Below are 21987 nucleotides of genomic sequence, written 5' to 3'. Positions count from 1 at the left end.
GCTGAGAAACTTCACCTGACCCAAGAAGCTTAACTGGGGTTAGCTGTGCCAAGCAAATGAACTGCCTTATGCAACTTTTAACTTCCTAAGTTCCTCAGAAAGGGGAAGGTTTCCTTGTGGCCCAAAAGAGCAGAGCAGAAGTCCTGAAAAATGAATAGGTCTAATAAAACTCTGAGCTTGAAAGAACTGAAGAGTGCTTTCCAGTTCCAGCCCTGAACAACTACAGCCTGTCCTTGTGTCATTTGGGATTAAGGAGCAGGCCTTCCAGGCAGTGGAACCACCTGTCTTTTCAGAAACTACACATGGAAACTACAATGGATCATCGCTGATCACAGTGGCACTCACATGCCAATCAATGCTGCAATATATGTCTATATACGTTGCTAGAGGGGGTGGCGTAGCTAGAGGAGGTGCAAAGCACTAAGTTTTGCAGGATGCCTCACTGCAGTGTGCAAGGGGACCCTCCCGCTTCAGAGACATTTCAGATGGGGGAGCAAAACACTTCAGGTGGGGGAGCAAAAGACATATGTCTGGCTCCAAGGGGGAGGGGCCTCTTGCACACTGAAGTGAGGCATCCTGCAAAACTTAGTGTTTTGCACCCCTTCTAGCTACACCACTGTGTATAGGCCAGTCTGGTTTACATCAGGTTCCCTTTCCTGAATGTCATCTCCTACACCTTGCAAACTCAGCAGAACAAAGCACATGGACAGTGGGGAAAAAAGTGTAAGATCACCACTAGTGTAAGCACTACTGTCTGTTGCCTGCAGTAATCTGCTCTTCTGCTTTAAATGGCTTATTTATTCACTCTCAGGAATTCATTGGGGGGGGGGGAGAGAACTGATCCAGTGGCGTCACTAGAGGGGGGTGGGGGGTGGAGGCCGCACATGGATATGGGACATGGGAAGCACATGGACAGTGGGGAAAAGGTATAAGATCACCACTAGTGTAAGCACTACTGTCTGTTGTCTGCAGTAATCTGTTCTTCTGCTTTAAATGGCTTATTTATTCACTCTCAGGAATTCGTTGGGGGGGAGAGAGAGAACTGATCCAGTGGCATCGCTGGGGTGTCCAGTGGCGTCGCTGGCGTCCAGTGGGGTGTGGGGGGTGCAGGCTGCACCGGGTGACGCGCACTGGGGGGTGATGTGCTAAAATCGCGGGTTTTAAGAGTAACCCCATCATGCCATATACCGTTGGATGTGGAATTCTCAGCGGAATGCAGTGCAAAAAACCAGAGTGAAATATCTCCTTTCCATCAAAAGTTATGGTGAAAAAAACCAGAAACAAAAAAAACGCATGGAGCCCTATGGAAAGTGAAACCAAGCCATATTGCACATTTATTCGCAAGTAGGCGGACTTGCCTTTGTTGGAAAGGGCAGGCTGAGAGGATTCCAACGACACTGGAATGGTCCCTATCCAATGAATGCAGCCCAAAAAAAACACCCGAGAAAGAGGTGTTTCCCTCTCAGCTGTGAATGTATTGAGCCCTATGGAAAGTGACCCTTAGCCACACAGTAGTGTTTACTCATGAGTAGGCAAACTTGCCTTAGTTCCTCAGAAAGGGCAGGTTGAGAAGACTCCAAACACGTCAGAATGGTCCTGATCCAATGAATGCAGCCCCCAAAAAACACCCAAGATGGAGATCCCTCCCTCCAAGTTGGCAAATGTATTGAGACCTATGGAAAGCGAAACTAAGCCACATGGTCGTGTTTACTCACGAATAGGCAGAAGTGCCTTGGCTTGTGATCAGGCCAGGCAAAGGGGAATGTGAGGCCATCAGAATGGTCCCAATCCGATGGAACTGGAGCTCAACAAATGCTTCAGAAGGCACTGCCCCCAAAAAGAATAAGATAGAGGCTTGAGCTGGTAAGGGGAATGTTTTCTGTTTGCACTTGTAAAGCCAGGTGGGTCTTTATCTTGATATGCTTGAAAGAGAAGAACTTTAAACTGGGCACTGGGGAGGGTTGAAGATCTCACTGATTCTTTTGGGGGGGGTGTTATTGCAGGCAGACTACAGAGAAAATTTACTTGGTGGAACAGGACTGGCTCCCCCTTATTTAATTATTTCTTTTATTTTAATTTAATTATTTATAATTATTTGTTTTAATTTGCTTGATGATGTCACTTCTGGCCATGACATCACTTCCAATGGGTCCTGGACAGATTGTCATTCTAAAAAGTGGGTCCCGGCGCTAAAAGTTTGAGAATTGCTGCAATAAGGTGTTAGTAAGCTGACGTAAAGTGTGTGTCTGGGACTCTACAAGTTTTCAAAATCACTAAAATCAGAGTTTGGAGGAATAATACCATCATGTTATATATCAATCAATGCGTAATTTCATGCAGAATGCAATGAAACAAACCACATTGACATATCTGTGTTCTATCAAAAGGTACAGCCAAAAAACCAGTGGGGGCGGGGCTATGGTACATCACCACGCCCACCACCTGGGGCGTTGCCCCGGCCACTGCATGGGATGACGCACAGACCTCCCGCATCAGGTGACGCAAAACCTAGTGACACCACTGAACTGATCTCCCTATTTCCACACCACCACCATCACCCCCCACCTACATAAATCAGAAAACACAGCTCTGTATTTCATGCAATCCATCCATCTCATTCACAGTCCTGCAAAAAGCACCTGTTCTTACAAACAGCACCATTTAAATCCCTTTTGTCCCCCCTTCCCTTGCAAAGCAGCTGCTTGTGGGGCTCTCTGTAGCAGTTTGCAGCTTCCTTAGCCAAGACAATGCAAACAACTGCTTTCCCATGCACAGTTGTGGAACTGACACATGGTTGGGGGGCAGCTTCTTCCCCTCCCCCTCTTTCTGCAACCCCAGTAAGAGTAGAATGTGCTGACCTCAACCCAATTATTCATCCTTCCATCTGCGGCAGATTTAAAGCTTTGAAGGGCTGAGTCCTCCCCCATCTGCCCCCCTCACAGGGCAATGGTGCTATTATAAAGCCCATTTTTGGGGACAAGGAAATCAAGTCTCACAGCATGATACTAGCCTCACTGGTTTCAATGGGACTTACTCCCAAGAAAGTGCACATAGAACTGAATCCACAGAGTGCAAGAAGGGAATGAAGTGATGATGTGGCAAATTACCTTTTTTGCCTTCTCTCTCTCACATAACACAGAGACTCCAGGGTCATGTGATTAAGCAAACTGGCAGCAGATTAGAAAACAAAGAAAGGGAAGCACTTTTTCATAGGAGGCACCCATGGAACTCACTGCAACAACATCTGGTGGTGGGCAGGAGGACTGTTAGTAGTTGGCCAGGTTGAGCACTGCCAAGTGCCCACTCCAGTCAGACAGCCCACCTGGCCAGGATGACTCTGGAACCCTCAGAACCCGGGTAGAGAAAAAGGGGCCCAAAGGACTAGCCCAGGGCATCATTTAGGCAGCCAGGGCAGGGCACTGCTCCAGAGCAACCTGGTGTCAGCAGGAGAAGTCAGCAAGAAGCAGGCACTTGCTTAAAAGGCTCCTTACAATGGCTCAGACCAGCGGTTCCCAAACTTACCAGGGTCACAGCACCCCTGCAGCCTTCCCAGTTCACTTCACTGTCATCTTGGATCTTGCAAATCATGAGCCAAGATGGAGGTGCCCAAATTTCACATGATCTTGTGAGATCCAAGATAGGAGTGCCCAAACCTCATGAGAATACAAGAGGGTGACCCTCAAATTTCATGAGATCTTGCAAGAACCAAAATGGAAGCAACCAAATCTAGCAAGATTTGGGTGCTGACATGTTGGATCTCATGAGATTTCATAAGATCCAAGATGCTGGCGCCTAGGAGAACAGGTAGAGGGCAATCCGCGACACATACTTTGGGACCTCTGATTTGACTGACTCATGGAGGTTACATTTCTCAAACTACAGTCCTATCCACACCTACCTGAGTAAGTCCCGCTGAATTCAGTGGGGCTTACTTCTGAGAAGACAGGCATAGGATTGTGCTGTCAGTGACTACCACAAATGAGAAACAGAGCCTCCAGATTTAGAGGGACATACCACTGGGTATAAGGCGCTGGGGACAATCGATACAGCAAGGATCTCACTTCCCCACTAAGCTTGTGACAGCTCAGAGGCTGGCCACTGTGGGACACAGAACACTCGTGGGACGCTTCTTTGATCCAGCAGGGCGCTTCTTACGAGGAACCTTGTTTGGAGGAAAGGCTGGGAACGTCAGTGACACCCATGCTCCCTTGAAAACAAGAACAGCATATGGATCTGTCCACAGACAGCGATTTCAAAAACAACAAAAGCCCCAACCCAGGCAAAACAAACGGGGACAAAATGGGGAAATGAGGCTGTCAGTGCCAGTAAGTTATTTTCCCCCCCTTTTAATGAGAAGTAACCACAATCAGATCAGTTTCAAAACTTCAGCATGAATCATACCAGTCAGATGCCACACGGAGCCCATGAGCTCACTGTCTTTAAGGCTGGGGGGGGGGGGAAACACTCCCCAGCCAAGCTCTTCCTGAGAAATTTGCCTCTAAAAGAAAGACACCTTTTCTGATTTCCCACCGACTATCTGGTCTCATGCGTATTCTGAGGTGGCAATGGAGCACTAGGGCAAATGGGGAGGAATCTTCCATGAAGAATATTCAGGCCTCAGTTACTTCAAGCTCAACCAGCACCTGCCAGAGATACTCTAGGTCAGGGGTGGGCAAACCCCGGCCCAGGGGCCACTTGCGGCCCTTGGGGTTCCCCAATCCGGCCCGCAGGGAGCCCCTAGTCTCTGGCCTGCCGGAGACTGTTGGAGCCCACGCTGACCCGTGACTGCTGGTCATGATCACGAGGCATGAGCTGCAAGCCAAGTTAGAGCAAGACATAAAGTCTCTATGTGTTTTCTGCTTTTCCCTGGGCATTAGTTTAACCCCCCCCCCCCGCCTCTGAACAACTTCTGTCTCCATCTGTTTCTGGCTTGGTCTGTATGTTTTCATTGTGCAAGAGGTGTGTGTGGCAAACAGTTCATAGTCTTCATGTGTTATAGTTCTCAAGTGTATTATAAATAAGCTCAGTAAAATTCATTTATTCATATAAGTTCCATCTCTCATTTATGTCAAAATTTATGTAAATTTATTCAAATTTGAAATGTAAATTCTCTCCCCCCCCCCGGCCCCTGACACAGTGTCAGAGAGATGATGTGGCCCTCCTGCCAAAACGCCCACCCCTGCTCTAGGAGGATTTCCTGCTACTGGTAAAGGGTTGTACTAGATTATATTGCGGTCCCTTCCAGCTCTATGATTCCCCCCAACTGTTGCCCTCTCACACCTGAAGACCATGTGATAAATGACAACAGAGATCTGTGACATTCTCCCAACATTTTCTTTTTTAAAAGAAGCTATGGAGAGGGGTCCCAAAGGTGATCGTTCCAGAGGTATACAGGATTTAAGCCTTTCCCCCCTCTCCTGTCTAGATTCCCATTCTGAATTCCTTTCTACAAAAAAACAGTTCCAACAATTCAGATCTCCCCATAACATGCAGTTTGGTCAAAGGTACATGTCCCACACCTGGGCAGCCCTAACTTCTAGGTAGTGACAACTTTGGGAATGCAGAGTCATGCTCGGATTCCTCCAAAAGGCACCAGACACAGGCCTTGGGACACAGAATTCAGCACCTTTCAGATCATCTCAGCTTCCGTTTTTGAAAGATAGCAAAGCTCCTAGCCCTCCTAGCCCTTTAGGTAGTGTGCAGAGATCCTCAAAAGCATACAGATAATGCCTGCGGAACTCTCCGAAACCAGGCAAGCAGTAAGGTGAGCATTTCCAGGTGCTGGGGGAGTGGCTTCCGTGCCCTGAGTCCTCCCACAACTAGCAAAGTACACAAGAATAGCTTCTCAAAAACTTGCTTACGAAAAATCAATGTAAACACAGCTGTAAACACAGGTTTACAAGGTGTAAACACAGCTCTGATAGTGCAGTAAAACTTCCTGCGAGAAGTCTGATAATTCCAGTCATCCAGCTATGACATTTACTTTAACGTGTACTTGGGATTTACTTGAAAGTAAAAAACGGCAATGGCACAGAAACCTAAACTTGGCTGGGACCAAAGCACAGAGACAGAAGGTACCTGATTCTTTAATTCCTGCTAGTTTTACTTTAAAGTAAACTCCAAACTAGGCAACAATGCATTTTGTGTCTTGTTTGGCTCTGCCCAGGAAATAGGAAAAGTGCATATCCCCATTAGCTCCAGTTTTGTCCCTCCAGGGAACCCACAGCTCAGGCCAAAGCATGTCTACTCAATACAAGCCCCACTAAGTTCAATGGGACTTACTGCCAGATAAGTGCATATAGGATTGCAGCCTTAGGGTGGTTGTACCAGATTCTTCCCAAGTCTGATCCTCATAACAGCCCTGAGGGGTAAGCTAATTTGAGAAAGGTTGGTTGGCCCAAGGCTGTGCGCTGAACCTCATGGTGGCAGAGTTAGGCTCTGAACTAAGGTTTCAAGCCCCTGTGCTCTAACCTTTACACCACACCACCTCACACATAGAGCCCAATCCTATCCAATTTTTTAGTACAGGTGCAGTTGTGCCAGTGGGGTGTATACTGCATCCTGTGGTGAAGGGGCAGTCACTGGGGCCTTCTCAAAGTATGGGAACATGTGTTCCCTTACCACGGGGCTGCACTGTGGCTGCACTGGAGCTGGAAAGCTGGATAGGATTGTGCCCTTAGTCTCTTGAGAACAACAGCAGAGCACATGAAATTGTGAATAAGGGCGGTTTCATTAAATCACACACACACATACCCCAAGAGTGATAGCACCATTCTGTGCCACAACAGAAGGGACCTGCTGGAATTCCAGCATTTTCTGGCTCCATACTGCCAAAATGTGGGAGACAAGATGGTGGTTCGGGAGTTGGATTTAGACCTAGAAGATTCAGCTTCAAATCCCCACTCAGCCATGATGCTTCCTGGGTGACCATGGGCCAGTCACTATCTCTCAGCCTTGCCTACCTCACAGGGTTGTTGTAAGACAAAAGGAGAGAAGGAACCATGTGCTCCTTGGAGGCAGACAAAAGGAGAGAAGGAACCATGTGCTCCTTGGAGGAAGGGCAGTATTTTAAAAAGTGGGGAAATGTGGAAATATGTGGCTCCCCTTCACAGCCACTTGCATTTCTTCCTCTACAAGCATGGAGCGCTCCCCTTTGTACGCTTTCCAGTGCGCTGTACACCAATATAAGCAGAGAAGGAGAGAGAGAGAAAGTGAGAGAGAGAGAGAGAGAGAGAGAGAGAGAGAGAGAGAGAGAGAGAGAGAGAGAGAGAGAGAGAACAAGAGTCCCTCCAGGCAGATGTGCTATTCATAAAAATTGTTCTTGGGGAAAAAAAAAGTCAACCACCTACTCCCCCCCTTCCCCCAAAATCTTGGCTCACACAGAAGAAAGCGAAGCAGTCCACATCTTCAAAGAATGCGGCTCTCGAGCCACTTTCAGGAAATGACAGAGTACAATGGAACCAGAACTGCGTGTACACTTGATTCAAACTTCACATTGCTTAACCCTTGCGCAGCCAGCCGCAAGAGTGGCAGGGGAGGGGAGTGTGGGATGAGGCTGAGCCATGACTCTTCTGGGAACCAGAGGGAAGGGGGGGCAGGGGTGGCTTCAGCGAACAGCTGACACAATAAATTAGCTGAGAACAGCGAGAGATTAAAACCACAACAGGAAGAGAGCAGATGACAAAATCAGAGAAGAGTGCTGAAATTGACTAAATTGGGAGAAGGGGGGGAGATGAGATCAAAATGACTGGGAAGCCCCTGTGAGCCAAGAAAAAAGATCTTTGTGATTTTCTTTTTGTTTTTTTTGCTGTTGTGGCTTTTTGTGTGCTGTTGTTGTCCTTTAAAATGCTGGGGGGAAAAAACACCAGGGAAAAAAACTTATGGCGGAGTTCTTGGCACTGTTCAGATGTGATGTTCACGTGACTGCAGTCGACACACATCATGTTCCGAATACCAAGTGTGTGCTGGAATCGATGGGGGGGGGGAAGGGGGGTTGGAGAGGATGTTTTGTTGTTGTAACAAGTCACCCAAGGCAGTTTCCAAAATTTGGCAGGTTTGGGAAAAATGCCTTCCTTCTTCCATTCCCCCCCCCTACCGCCACCCTCTGTTCTTTCCTCCACCTGCTCAGAAATGTGAACTGGGTGACTTCTTACAACTTTAATCTCAGATCAGAATTGGCCAATAATTATATGCTGAGCAGCACAGAAGGGGGGGGGCGTGAGAGAATTTGCTCTGAAGCTGATTTGATGGGTTTCCACACTCAACAACACAACAAAACACAACACTTGAATTCCATCCCCAAAATGGAATTTCATCACTCTTGAAAACAAGCTCTCTTTCTCTCTCTCACACCCCCCTCCAGAACTTCTCACACAGTCATACACTTTCTAGAACTTCTCACACACCCCCAGAACTTCTCACACACACAGAGAGAACTTTTCACACACACCCCAAAACTTCTCTCTCTCAGACACACACACACACACACACACACACACACACAAGGAAAGTGTGGCTAGGATTGGGCTGTAAGTCATCAATAAATACTGAAAGGTGGGGGGCATGCCTATTCTATGGGGATAGAAGCCTTCTCCTCTTCCTCCCCCACCCCCACCCACCCACCCATCTCTCGGCGCTTTGAGGTCCACAGAACAGGAACGTTCCCACGATCATCAAAAAAGTTCACTCCAAAGAAGGTGTGCTCAAACACACAGAAAAGTTAGGCAAACTTTTCGGGGGGGGGGGCTCACAAAAATCAGTAAATACTGAAAGGGGGGGTACATATACCCCCCATAGAAGTCTTCTTCTCCTCCCCTACTCCCCCAGTCCCCCCCCCCAGCGCTTTGAATACCACCGACCAGAAAAGTTCCCACGATCATCAGAAAAGTTCACTCCAACATCAGGCGCGCTCAAACGCAAAGAAAAGTTCAGGCAAACTTTTGGGGGGGCACACAACTTTTGGGGGGCGCACAAAAAGAGGCCTGACCCCTCCAAGGAACAACCCCCCCCTTTCTTGACCCACTGCACCCCCTTGCCCCCTCCGCCCGCGATGCTTCCTCCCCAGGTGCTCCCGTTCAAAGCGAGCGCACCGGCTCAAGGCGCTAGTCCTCAGAGCGCCCGAAGCTGCCGGTGCGCAAAAGCGCCGCTCGCTCACCCATCGCAGGGACCGCAGGTCCTGCCAGGCTCAGCCCACCGATCCGCACCACGACTGAGCCAGCAGCGCTCGCCCAGCTCCGCTACACTACTGCCCGGCCCGGGTGCTGATAGGGCAGCAGCGAGACCTGGGCTCCGGCCATTGGCCAGAGGGACTGTCAGTCGGCCAGAAGGTCCCCGCCCGCTCTGCCCTCACGGATGCTGGGAAGTGTGGTCCTGGGAGGTGCTGGGTGCCTGCACCCACTGGGCTGGGACTGACATCTCCAGCTTCCAGCACCCATTGATTAGGCTGGTTAGGGAACCCTTTAGAGCAACACCCCATTAAACAGGGATGAAATCACATTGCAACCTATTACATTTTCTCACTTCTTGGAAGAAGCTCCCGGCCAGGCTGACCTGATGTTATCACCCCAAAAGAGGATCTGGCACCCCCAAATGTAGGACACTCAAGAAAAATGCAGGGCATGACAAAATGAAAGCTAAAAACTCTCGTGTGCAAACACTGTATTAAATTAATATTATGTATTAATGTATTATTATGTAATATTGTGTTATTTTGTAATAACGTACAGGTGTGTGCTACTTAACGATGGAGATACGTTCGCTGATCCCCGTTGTTATGCAATTAGGTCACTAAGTGAGCATTCAGTCCAATCTAGGCTGCGCAGGCTACTGGCAATATGTTGCCTCTTCTTTGCATTAAGAGCCTCTCTGTTGTGTAAACAGACACTCTGCTGCAGGCTATGGGAGACGGGATTGCCTCATTAAGAGCATCTTTATTGTGCTTTGACCACCGCCATATCATTAAGCAAATGGTTGTTAAGTGGCGCACGCCTGTATTATTATTAAATTTAAAACTACAGTATATTACATAGAATTTATTACATCAAATTTATCAAAGAAGGCTCTGCACTGCCTTCTCACAGGAAAAAGGAGGCCATTGACGTTGTTTTCCAGGACACAAGGCTAAAAAAGAGAACTCATCCGGGGAAAAGAGGGTGTCTGGTCACCCTGCTCATGGCTGTTTCCTTCATGCTTGTTGATCAATTAATAGCAGCTAGCAGTGGTGGCTTGCACATGCTAGGGCATAAGCCTTCACATGTTTACTCAAAAGTAAGTCACAGTGTATTCAATAGGGCTTACTCCCAGAAAAGTGTGCATAAGACTGCAGCCTTAGAGCCAAATCCTATCCAATTTTCCAGCACCAGTGTAGCCATGCCAATGGGGCATGCACTGCATCCTGCAGTGAGGGTGCAATCATGGAGGCCTCCTCCAGGTAAGGGAGCATTTGTTCTCTTTCCTCAAGGCTGCATTGCGGCTACACCGGCACCAGAAAATTGGATAGGATTGGGCCCTTAATCAATTATGAGAGATAAAATAGTAGCAGCTGCAGCAGCAATCATCATCATCATCATCATCACCACCACCACACTGAGTGCAGTTCCAAAAATGCTTGAACTGCATTTAAAACACCTGAACAGTAACAAAATATTTATCAGCCAAATTCAAACAGCTACCCTGCTTGGTTCAGCACACATTACCCATAAACACATTATTACACTCTAGTCCCCAGGGCGGGGCCTGACTAGTAATTAATGCCAAGTCCAGCTAAAGAACTGGCATAAAATAACAACAACAACAACAACAAAGCAATAACAATAGTTTATTAAAATATTTATATTCACAAGAGTAATTGAAGTGACAATTCAAAATCAATGAATAATATAACAAAAGACAACAAAAATAATACACAAGAGTAAGGTCATCAGACGGGGGCAAGAAGTAGAATAGCAAGCAGGGGGTGGGAGTGGTCTATGCCGGGTGATATGTTCTGGGGTTATGTGTGTGATGGGAGTGCCACCTGAGCCCCTGCTGAGTGGAGGTCCCTGCTGGCTACCCTACTGCTTACCCCCTGTCTGAGGGAGTCCTTCCACCCACCCATCCCGCCCGAAGCTTCAATTGGCCGGATGTAAGTCCTACTGACCACAGTGGGACATACTCTTGAGTAAACATGCATAGGATTGCATTCAAATATACCTCTTAATTTTTTTATTTTTATTTTATTCCTTTTTTCAGTTTTACAGATTTGTTCTAAAACTATTGCAACCTACTCATCTCAAGTGTTTGAGATGAAATGAGCATGCTTCTCAAAGGAAGTACAGTGAACCCTCTGTATCCACGGGGGATGTGTTCCAGGACCCCTATGGTCATTGAATTCCACGGATAATGAAATCCATAGTTGGGCCTCAGATGGCTCACACCCAGGAAGTGTTCTGAGGCATGGGTTGGCCATATGCAGTCTCCCTGCACCTCTGAAGGCCTCTGGATGCAACCAGCAGTCTCCAGCATGAACCGGAAGTGCCTTTTGGTAGCATTCGGGAGGTATTCTGAGGTCTCCAGCCACTGACTCAGTGTCTGCGGATACTGAAGCTGCAAGAATCCATCGCAGCTCTAAGACCACTTGAGCAAGTTTCAAGATTCCAACGAGGGACACAACCCTCGTGATCACACTAGACAAGGTGTCAACCACACACAGAACTTCCATCCCGATCCTAGCACAGCATGTGTTCAATTGAGCCACTTCTAGAAATTCAGCACACACAGAAATTGATTTGCATTCCGGAAAAAATTCTGATGCCTCTCCTTCTAATATGGTTGATTTTTTTTAAATTAACCGAAAGTGTGTTTCACACTTCCTTTAAGGCCTCAATAAAAACACCTACAGTGATGTTTACTTCCGGGAATATGTGAATGGACTTAAAGTGAATCAATATCTTGATCAATTAATTAGTAAAAGACAAATAATTAATAAACTAAAGAATTGAAAGCCTTCTTGAGATCCCCCCCCCCATGATTGTACAGAGGACTAGAGACATGAAGAATGGTCTAAAAATAATTATTTCTGATTGTCTAAGGCAGGAGGTGGGTGGTCTGTGGGACATATCAGGTGTTCTTGATGTTAAAAATCTTCTCTAAGATTGATGGAAATATGTTCACCTTAATTTGCTTACATATGGCATGAGTAAACAGAGGCATGACAAACCCATGGCTGCAAATGCATCACCATCATCAGTCTTGGGTGCAAATTTTCGCATCAAAGTAATGCGAGGAGCCACCTGCTTCAAAACATCAGCTGTTCAGAGGAACAGGGTGTTGAAGATGCTCTTCACCTAACACCAACTGACTGCTGCCATCTTGGAACTCTACAGCAGGACTGGATTTCCAGAATCAGGAGGAGTTTGGGTTGGAAATCCACTCTCTGGATTGGAAAAGGAAGAGGGGAATGGAGAGCAAGAGGAAATGGAGAGAAGAAAAGTGCTGAGCTAGAACATTGGTGAGTGGGAAGAGCAGAGGCTGGCACATCATTGGGTAAGGGTGCAGCATTTGTCACACCACATCAGGAGTTCTTGGGTCAGCCTGGGATCAAGCAGCCTCTCTGCATCCAAAACTCAGAGATGCTCACTCAGGACTAGCTACATGCAAAATCAATTTGCTTTACAAGTCTCTTTCTTTCCAATAACATTTCTGAGTCACATTTTGACGGAAAAGAGCCCAGGGCTTAGTAAGCAGTGACTTCCTGTGTACAGAAATGGGAAGTTTGTTTCTTAGAAATCCTGTGGTCTTTTGAACAGGGCTGGCTCCTGCTGACAGGTTCACAGCAGTGGGGGTGGGCTTTGGCTTTCTTGCCTTTGGTACCAAACTACCCCAGTGCCACCTCTGCCTTTGCATGCACACAGACCACATTTCCCAAAATGCAATGCTGCCAGGGGGTGGGCTCAACCCTGGAAAAACACAGGAGAGTAAATTGTTTGATTATAAAAAAACGAGGGGAGGGGGAGGAGAATCAAAGCCTGGAGCGTCATGTCTAGGAATAGAACAGGAGTGCGGCCAAGTTATTACAAAAGATGAGTAATCCACTTAAGTCATTCCTCTCTAAACACCATTCCTTGTAAGAGAATTAAAATATCAGCTTACATCACCAAAGGCAGCTCAGAGACTGGATGAGAGCCGGGCAGGCAATTGCGCTCTCGGATTGCAAGCATGAGTAAGAGCTGGAGGGCAAGTGAACACACTGTCCAGGACACGGATCCTGGAGCAGGATGGAGGGGCTGAGTGCTTTCCAAGCAATCAGAGCTGAGCTGGAAAACACAGTGCAGGGAGAAACAAGAGGCTGGCGGGAACGTGGAGTGAATCCTAACATTCAGGGGGCACTCCCCCATCACCATCCCTACCAAGGTCATTTGGCACCCAGGGCCCATAAATTGTTGGCACCCCTCCCATATGATAAATTATTTTCAGGAATAGTCATAACATAAAATGAATAATAACGGCCAGAGAAGAAGTGCAGACAATGTACATTTTATTGGATTGAACTTTGTATATGTATAATATATATACCAACTTTCTAAGTTTGTAGATTTATATTTGTATATTTAGATAGAACTTTGGCACAATTCTATCCAATTTTCCAGTGCCAAGGGAGCATGTGCTGCATCCTGTGGTGGAGAGGCAGTCATAGAGGCCTTCTCAAGATAAGGGAACATTTGTTTCCTTACCTTGGTGCTGCACTCTGACTGCACTGGTGCTGGAAATTTGGATAAGATTGGGCCCTTTGTTACTTATTTTTTAAGTGCCTTGGTACTTATTTATACCAATAAGCAACTGAAAACTAAGTTTAAATAAGTTTTCTTCTTGAAAAAGAGGTTTAAATGTCTTGAGGTGGGCTTGCAGCCTGGCACCCGGGGCCAGGGGACTACAAGCCGCCATATGCCACTGGCCACCACCATTATGATCCTTCATCTCCGCATCCTGCACCTTCAGCTCAAAAAAGGGAGATGGGAACAAAATGGAAGAGGAAGTGTGGAGGGGATGAGAGTGGTGGCCTAGAACATCTTCGATGCTCTCTCTACCATGATTCCTCTTCCAATCTGTTCCCTCTCCCCTTCAAATCCCAGGAACGGAGGCAACTTTACCTGCTGGCCCCATAAATGATCTATGGCAGTATTTCCAAATGTCTGATGCCCAGAGGCACTTCTGTAGGATTCCAAATTAAAACTGGAGGTCTTCATTTTTATATTTGGGAAGGTTTCATTTTAGAGGCCAAGCAACACAGTGGCCTTGGAGAAGATTCCTGATCTAGTCTGCTGATGTCTTTTAATCAATGCAGTTGAAAGGGGAAGGGAATCTGATCAGGGAAGTGGCCACTCTCAATCCCTCCCCCCAAAAGCAACTATTGATCTTGCAAGGGAGCAGTGAGAGCATTGTCAATACTTCCCATTTTTTTCTCTGCCAGTGCAAAAAGCAATTTGGTTGGGGGGATACACTGATTGGGGAATCCTCCCTGATTAAATAAGCACCCTCAACAGCTATATCGGACATCTGAGTGCAGATAGGTGAGATCCCCCCCAATGCGCTGCAGTTGCTAAGGCATTGGATTTTGAGCAGGAAGACATGAGTTCAAATTCCCACTCAGCCACAAACTCAGTGAGTGACCTTGGACCAATCATCTTGAATCCCAGAATGTTCAAGCTGAAAGCGAACTTGGAGGTCATATAGACCAACCCCCTACTCCACGCAGGCAACTGCTACAGCGCCCTTGACAGGTGGGCATCCAGCCTCTGCTTGAAAATGTCCAACAAGGAACAGCCCATGCTTGCACAAGGCAACCCACTGCTAGCCTAACCTACACATCACCGAAGCCCGATCCTAGGCATGCCTATTCAGAAGTTTACTGAGCTCCATGAGGCTTACTCCCAGGAAAGTGTGCGTAGGATAGCAGCCTGACAGCCCAATCCTATCCACACTTTCCTGGGAGTAAGTCCCATTGATTGCAATGAAACTTCTGAGTAGACATGCATAGGACTGGGTTCTCAGTTGCCAAGAGGATGAAAAAGGGTGGGTGGGAAGTGACCCTTGTCTGCCACCCTGAGTCCCTTGGAGGAAAGGAAAGAGCGACAACAGAGAGACAGTCTTGCTGGCAGTGCCCCTCAAATTCTGAAAAAAATCGCACTTTCAAAGTCCGGGGGCACCTTGCCCAGCCTGCAGTCCCATTACCAAATAGGGGAAAATTCCCACTAAATTGTAGATCATGCTGGAGGATATTATAGAAAGTTAACTTATTTCTCTGTCCAGATCTTGTGCGGTTTGCTGGAGCTTTGTTGGACCAAGACTAGCAACATTCTAAAAAGTAAATGTCGGCTCTCTGGAGCAGAGAGAGAAAGAGAGAGAGCGCTTAGCGTAGAGGTTTAACAAGGACTTGATGCTGGAAAGGCAGACAGATTGGTGTTTTCCTGTGTAACCTGCTCTCTTGAGAACTACTGGTCCTAGAGTTCCTTGTGCATAGACTGGTGGGATGGAAAAGCTTCATTATAATCAGGAGTATTTACAAGCTCCAACTATATGAGTGACACATGTGTCATACTGCTGTGTCTGGAGGCAGTGCACTAACTGTCCTATCCTATTGAAATTTCCCCTTACAGAGGTCTATAGGTCTCCTCAAGGTAAAGGGATATTTGTTCCCTTGCTCCAGGGAAAGCCCCAGCTGCTGCAGTTGGTCTACTCGGACCTGCGCCTGCTAATTTGCTAGCACAGGTCTGAGTGGAACCGTGTTGGCAGATCTAGTCCAGGAAGGACATGGCATGTGTCACGCCTGGGCTAGAAGAGCTCACAATTTGTTGGACAACCATACACAAAGAGTGCTCATCAACGGTTCTTCATCAACCTGGTGGACAGTGTTGAGTGGATTACCCCAGGGCTCTGTCTTTTGGGTCAGCCTCTCTTCAACACCTTTATCAATGACTTAGATCAGCATTTCTCAATCTGTGGGTCATGACCGAATTTCTGGTGGGTCCCGCTGAGCTTCCAATGAAAACACGGGTGATGGAAAGATCAGATAACTCATTGCCTCAAGCCGTGAGGCTCTTCAAATATCAGACAGCTGCAAATGTCCCTGCAATTTGCAAGCTTGTGTAAATATAGGGAGATAAATGTTTGAGCGTCTTTTTGGGGGAGGGAAGGGGGTGTTTTTTTTCCTGTCTGTCTGGGACAGGTAGTGGGGGCCAGGTGAAGCCTGGGTCATGTAACTAAGCCCCTCAAGCCTTGAGGCTATTCATTAGGGCTGCCTTATTACAAGAAATTGAGTTTTTTTTGCAAATAAACAAAATAATACTTGAAAATAAAGCTTTCTAGATATTTGATATTTCTAGATCATCTTTTTTTAAAGTCTTGTAAAGCTACATGGGTCCCAACAGAGTGTCATTTTAAAAACTAGATCCTGGTGCTAAAAAGTTTGAGAACAACTGAGTTAGATAAAAGGGATCATTATCACATTTGCAAATGATTCTAAAGTAGGTGGGATAGCTAATAGATCAGAAGATGGTAGAAATATTCAGGAGGACAGTGTCAGAATGGAAAACCAGGCTGAAAGTTGAGAGCCAGGTTGGTGTTGTGGTTCAGGGGTTGGACTTAGATCAGGATGATCCAGGTTCATAATGCTGTTCAGCCAGGAAGCTTCCTGGGTGACCTTGAGCCTGTCACTCTATCTTAGCCTCACCTACCTCACAGGGTTGATGCGAGGGCAAAAGGAGGGGAGGAACCATGTACACCACCCTGAGGTCCTTGGGGGAGGGCAGTATAAAATATGAAAAATAAATAACGTCTGAACCAATGTCTGCAAGAGCAGTTCATCAAGGGAACCAAATTCTGAGGGAAGTGGTGGTTCACCCTCCCTGGAGATCTTCACATAGAGGTTTGACAGGAACCTTTATGGAGATGCTCAAGAGACAACTTTTCTGCTTCAAGCAGAAGGTTGGACTAGATGACCTCAAGGGTACCCTACAACCCTAGAACACTATGATTCTTCTTTCTCAGTATTGGTCATGCTTAGTGCTGTAGCCATCCAGCCATCCTTTTGGCTGCAGTGAAATGGGAACGGGTGCTCTTTCAGCCACAAGCCATCTGTTACACACACCAAGCTCATTGTGGTCGTCCCCTCGTCCGCCAGGTGTGCTGTTGGACCAGCTGCTCAAATGACAAGCCCTGCTACTCATGAATGGCAGGTGATCCAGCCAAGTGGCCTGATCAAGTGGGGACAGTCCCTATTTTCAGTTTCCTTCCCGATAAACCACTGCCAATTTGGACTTTGGCGGTGGGGGGCTTCTTAATATGAGTGTGCACTGGTTTCAGCCCCCACCTTGGAATCCCTAGAGGTTAATCCCTTCAGCAGGGGACAGATTTATCTTTACTCTAATGCACACATGTAAATGCACACAGATGGAGACCAAATGCCAGTTTGTTTCTTCCCTGCTCATCTTCCTCATCATATCCAATCGTGTTGCAAAGGGGGGGTAGAGGGTACATTGCCCAAGGTACTATACCTGTAGGGGGTGCCAACCTGCATCCCTGATAGTGGATCTCAAGGCAGGTGGGGGCCTCCAGCAGGCTTTCTGATGCACAGAGAGGCTTTGATAAGTCTTCCTGGGTCTTGGAAGGTCTCAGAAGACCTACCAGAAGCTTTAGAAAGGCACCTTGGATTTTCTAAGACCTTCAGCAGGCCTTTTGAGGCCCAGAACATAAGAACATAAGAACAGTCCCACTGGATCAGGCCATAGGCCCATCTAGTCCAGCTTCCTGTATCTCACAGTGGCCCACCAAATGCCCCAGGGAGCACACCAGATAACAAGAGACCTTGCATTGGCATTCTGACATAGCCCATTTCTAAAATCAGGACGTTGCACATACACATCATGGCTTGTAACCCGTAATGGATTTTTCCTCCAGAAACTTGTCCAATCCCCTTTTAAAGGTGTCCAGGCCAGACGCCATCACCACATACTGTGGCATGGAGTTCCACAGACCAACCACACGCTGAGTAAAGAAATATTTTCTTTTGTCTGTCCTAACTCTCCCAACACTCTTCTTCACTGCCGCTGCCTGTTGGGTCGACACTTTCATCGACCTGTCCACCACCACCCCAAGATCTCTCTCCTTATCTGTCACAGACAGCTCAGAACCCATCAGCCTATATCTAAAGTTTTGATTTTTTGCCCCAATGTGCGTGACTTTACACTTACTGACATTGAAGCACATCTGCCATTTTGCTGCCCATTCTGCCAGTCTGGAGAGATCCTTCTGGAGCTCCTCACAATCACTTCTGATCTTCACAACTCAGAAAAGTTTAGAGGCCGCATATTGCCTTTCCGTGCCTCAGACTACCTCCTGGACACCCCTGTCTGTTCTGGGTGTCTGGTCCCAGGGGGTGTAATGTCTGGGGGGGGAGGTTAAAAATTTTTGTGCCTCTGGGCGCCGTAGCCCTTAGCTACAATGGGAGTGCCCAGTACCCATCTATTTTGTTGAATCTACCTGAGTTGCAGCTATTGTGTGAGGATATCCAGGTCCCCAGGGAGATTAAATATTCTTACGATGACTTTTTTTTAAAAAGATAATGGTTAAAATCCATTTCCTAACATGCTTGAAACCAATGCAAGCTATAGCAGAGAAAATGAATAATACAAGCCCCCAAACCCTTTCGCTGCCCCATTTGCAAGGAGGTGAGCAAAAGTCAGCCAAACTTCCTGAAGGCTCTTCCTGCAGCTCTTCCTGAAGGCCAGTGGCTGCCATCGTTGTTACCCAGAAGTCTCCTTGGAGCGATACCACATTGCCACATAGTGTTGTTCGGGGGGGGGGGGTTCCGGGTGGAAAAATGGCACCCATTGGTCATTGAATGGAGCACTGCTGGTGCTGTGACTCAGAGCAGCAGCAAAAAAGGGTGGCCAGGGCACTTGGGGGGTTGTGGAACTCTGGTTACCAAAAACATTTCTTCAGAACCAATGGAAGATCAGCAGAATGGGCCCCATCGGTTTCATTTCTCACTAATCCCAAAACAAATGTCCATTCCTAGTTCAAACAATGCAATGTTTTAATGCAGAATTATACAGCTGTGAAATGAAGCACACCAACCCTTCACACTGCAGAGGGTCTTCATGGCTTCATAATGCTTCTGAGCATACCAGCATGTCCTCGTGCTCCAGATCCCTCCTCCCTACATAGAGAGTGCAGCTACAAATGCTCTCCAAAGCAAGAGTGGGGACAAAATTCACAGCCACATTCACAAGTCTTATGAAATTGTGGAGATACTCCACAGTTTCATAGTGTTTACATAGGCCAGGTGTGGCCACATGCAGCTCTTTGACATATAATGTGCGACTTGCAGAAACTTGTTAGCTGAGCTCCTTTTTGCATCACAACTAATATAAAAGGCAAATAAAATGTTTTCAAGCTTTATCATCATTTACCAGGTATCAGCGGAGAGTCCGCTGCCTTAAAATGTAAGTTCATGATGAGTAAATATGTTTAAGAATTTAAATGCTTCTTAAATGTTGTGGCTCTCAAACATCTGAAGTTTCTCACAGTTCGGCCACCCCTGGCACAGAGCCAAAGAAGGAGAAGAAGATAGCTGAGAAAAGAGCCATTTTAAAACCATCAGGTCACTATCTAGTAAACCCACTGCTGAAATGCTGGGCAAATAAAAAAGTAATGAGCTGGCACCTAAACCTTGTAGCAGGTGAGACTTGCTGAAGAGAGTATTGCATGACTCCCCATACCTTGCACATAGATTCAGCGCATACATTCTTCCACCACTGCACAAGGCCTTGTTTTCAAAGGTAGGGGCTCAGAACAAAGAGCCTCTGAGGGTGGTTTTAATTCTCAGGCAGGTTTAAAGGGCAGCTGGCCTAGTCATTTCATTCATGACTTAATAACTGTGCCTAGGACTGCCCTCTTCCACATAGGGAGGCCAAGTTGCAATCACTTTTTCTCTTTTCATCCACTGGTGGAGGATGGCATCTCTCAGTGGTGGAGGGTCCCAGCTCTGGTCTGTTAGTCTTCATTCCTCCCTTGTGCAAACCCAAAGTCTTCCTTGCTATACTAGGTGGCAGTGGTGTAGCTGCTCCCTCTGGCGCTCAGGGCCATGACTCTCTACGTCACCCCCCCCCCCCGGAAGTGCCTGATCCAGAAATAACAGTGTTGAAGATATCACCACCAATTACTTCCAGGTTACGTCTCTTGGAATGGTTGTGAGCAGCTCAGTGACCAACTTTTCCACGCAAAAGGTGGTCAGACGCTCTGAGTGACTTTCAACCACTCCGAGTGTTTGTGAGCAGGGGTACAAAAGAGGGTACAGGAGAAGGTGCCATATGCAGAGAGATGGCAGGCAGTGCAGATCCACCTCCAGATACACCTTTAGGGGTGCTGGTTGGCACCCCCTCAAGATGTGGTACCCAGGGCAAAGTACCCCCCTGTCCTAGCTTAGCTATACCACTGCCAGGTGGAGAGTGGGTTAAAGACCAGGGCAGGGAAACTGGGCAGTAGAAGAGATGGTTGCTTCAACTCCTATCTCATTGGAAGATTTAAAGGGAGACTCTTCAGGATGCAGTCTAGCTGGAAATCTTAATCCTGTCCCTTGAGTCCTAATTATTGTTTATCTCAGATGCAGTAAATGGGTGGGCTGTTTTGCCCAAAATCTGACAGTTTCAAAAGTGCAGTGGCCAACTGATCAGGAAAATGGCTTGTCCTGCTCTTGTGCTCCTTCACAGCCTGGGATCTGCAGAAATTAACCACTGAAGCTTTTAAAGCAACAGCCACAAGTGTTCTCACCTCCTGCTAATGCCTGCAGATTAATCTGCGTTTAAAAGCATGAGAGGCTGATAAGAAAGTTGGCAACCCTCTTGAGAGATGTCAGGTTACAAGACAAATTAACGCTGCCAGAACTACTATAACGGGATATCCTGGAGGGTTAGTTCAGCTTAACTGTTAACTGATCTCGAAATTTCAGAAGAAGCAACCTGTGGTTTGATGGCATTCTTTCTGCTGTGGGTCAGAAGGGTCGGGATATGACTCATAATGGACTTTTCATTTCCAGAACTGCCTGGGCTTTCCGGAGCAATTTTATTTGTGGTTTTGAGGTGTCTGCCCAAATGAGTGCACTCTGCACGGGACTTTCCAATATCAAAATGAAAGCTCCGGGTTTGCAGCAGGCAGAACTGATCCACAATAATATTGGGGCTGTTGAGTGAGGGGCCGCTTTGCCAGAAGGCTTGAAAAGCAGTTGCACAAACACACACTTGTTTGCCAACTTTTGTAAATAGAGACCACTGGAGAATATGAATAGATCATATTGTGGTACAATTGAAACTATTTCCCCCCATTCTGCCTGGGTTCCTCTGCTTTGTTCTTCCCTGCATTCCAATCCTCCAGTTTTGGAGAATTTTGAAAATTAATTACAGAATCGGAACATGCGCAGTTTTCTATTGTGTAACATTCCTTCAGTTCATTTGCATCTTACTCACTCAACAACAACAACAACAGTATTTATATACCGCTTTTCAACAAAAAGTTCACAAAGCGGTTTACAGAGAAAATCAAATATCTAATGGCTCCCTGTCCCAAAAGGGCTCACAATCTAAAAAGATGCAACACCAGCAGACAGCCACTAGAAAAGACACTGCTGGGGTGAGGTGGGCCAGTTACTCTCCCCCTGCTAAATAAAAGAGGAGCACCCACTTGAAAAAGTGCCTCTTAACCAGTTAGCAGGGGTCCATTACTCACTGAGTCCCAGTGAGTCCAGTACTCACACACTGGGCATGTGTACATTGATAAAAACACTACCCCGAAGTGCTCTAGGATTGTATGTGCAACTGAATCAAGTTTCTTTTGGTGCAGTGTTTTACTGAGCATGTACATCCTTGCAAATCAATAAAACACCACACAAAAGAATATTGATACAGCTGCAGGTGCAATTACATCAAATTTGCTTCTTTAAAGATGTTTTATCAATCA

At 46.8% G+C, this 21987-nt stretch overlaps 1 protein-coding gene across 1 annotated transcript in view; it reads right to left on the bottom strand.

Moving 5' to 3' along the window:
• Window positions 1–9227, bottom strand: part of ARID5A (AT-rich interaction domain 5A) — a 45456-nt gene extending 36229 nt beyond the window's left edge. The window contains exon 1 of the mRNA XM_066639435.1: window positions 9155–9227. Within this exon, the coding sequence (XP_066495532.1) occupies window positions 9155–9158 (4 nt within the window). The 5' untranslated portion in view covers window positions 9159–9227. The remainder of the gene's footprint in view (window positions 1–9154) is intronic.
• Between the last annotated feature and the right edge of the window lie 12760 nt (window positions 9228–21987).

This window comes from Tiliqua scincoides, chromosome 11, assembly GCF_035046505.1.
Source record: "Tiliqua scincoides isolate rTilSci1 chromosome 11, rTilSci1.hap2, whole genome shotgun sequence".
Taxonomy (NCBI): domain Eukaryota; kingdom Metazoa; phylum Chordata; class Lepidosauria; order Squamata; family Scincidae; genus Tiliqua; species Tiliqua scincoides.
The sequence above is the reverse complement of the archived record's forward strand: the minus strand, read 5'-3'. Positions and strand labels throughout refer to the sequence as shown.